A 220-nucleotide genomic window follows, 5' to 3' on the forward strand; every position below is an offset into this window, starting at 1 on the left:
GGACCCTTTAAAGCGTCTCTGTCTCACCAGCGAGTGGTCCATGAGCGCCGCTGGGGGCGGGGGTGATGGACCTGGGTCCCCCTGGGGACTCCCATGGCTCCCACCTGGCTCTCCCCTGGGGCCGGGAGCTGGGACCTGTTCACCCGCCCACAGCGGCCCCCTTGGTGCCGTGTTGGGGAAGGGGTGCTGGGGGTCCCAGCTAACGAGCAGGACGTGGATC

General features: G+C 69.1%; 1 protein-coding gene across 1 annotated transcript in view; it reads left to right on the top strand.

Moving 5' to 3' along the window:
- The window catches only part of DNPEP (aspartyl aminopeptidase), a 15,881-nt gene extending 15,815 nt beyond the window's left edge, over nucleotides 1-66 (top strand). Inside the window, exon 13 of the mRNA XM_009275011.1 lies at nucleotides 31-66. Coding sequence (XP_009273286.1) covers nucleotides 31-66 — 36 coding nt within the window. The remainder of the gene's footprint in view (nucleotides 1-30) is intronic.
- Nucleotides 67-220: the final 154 nt, after the last annotated feature.

The sequence above is a fragment of the Aptenodytes forsteri genome, unplaced genomic scaffold, assembly GCF_000699145.1.
Source record: "Aptenodytes forsteri isolate BGI_AS27 unplaced genomic scaffold, ASM69914v1 Scaffold255, whole genome shotgun sequence".
Taxonomy (NCBI): domain Eukaryota; kingdom Metazoa; phylum Chordata; class Aves; order Sphenisciformes; family Spheniscidae; genus Aptenodytes; species Aptenodytes forsteri.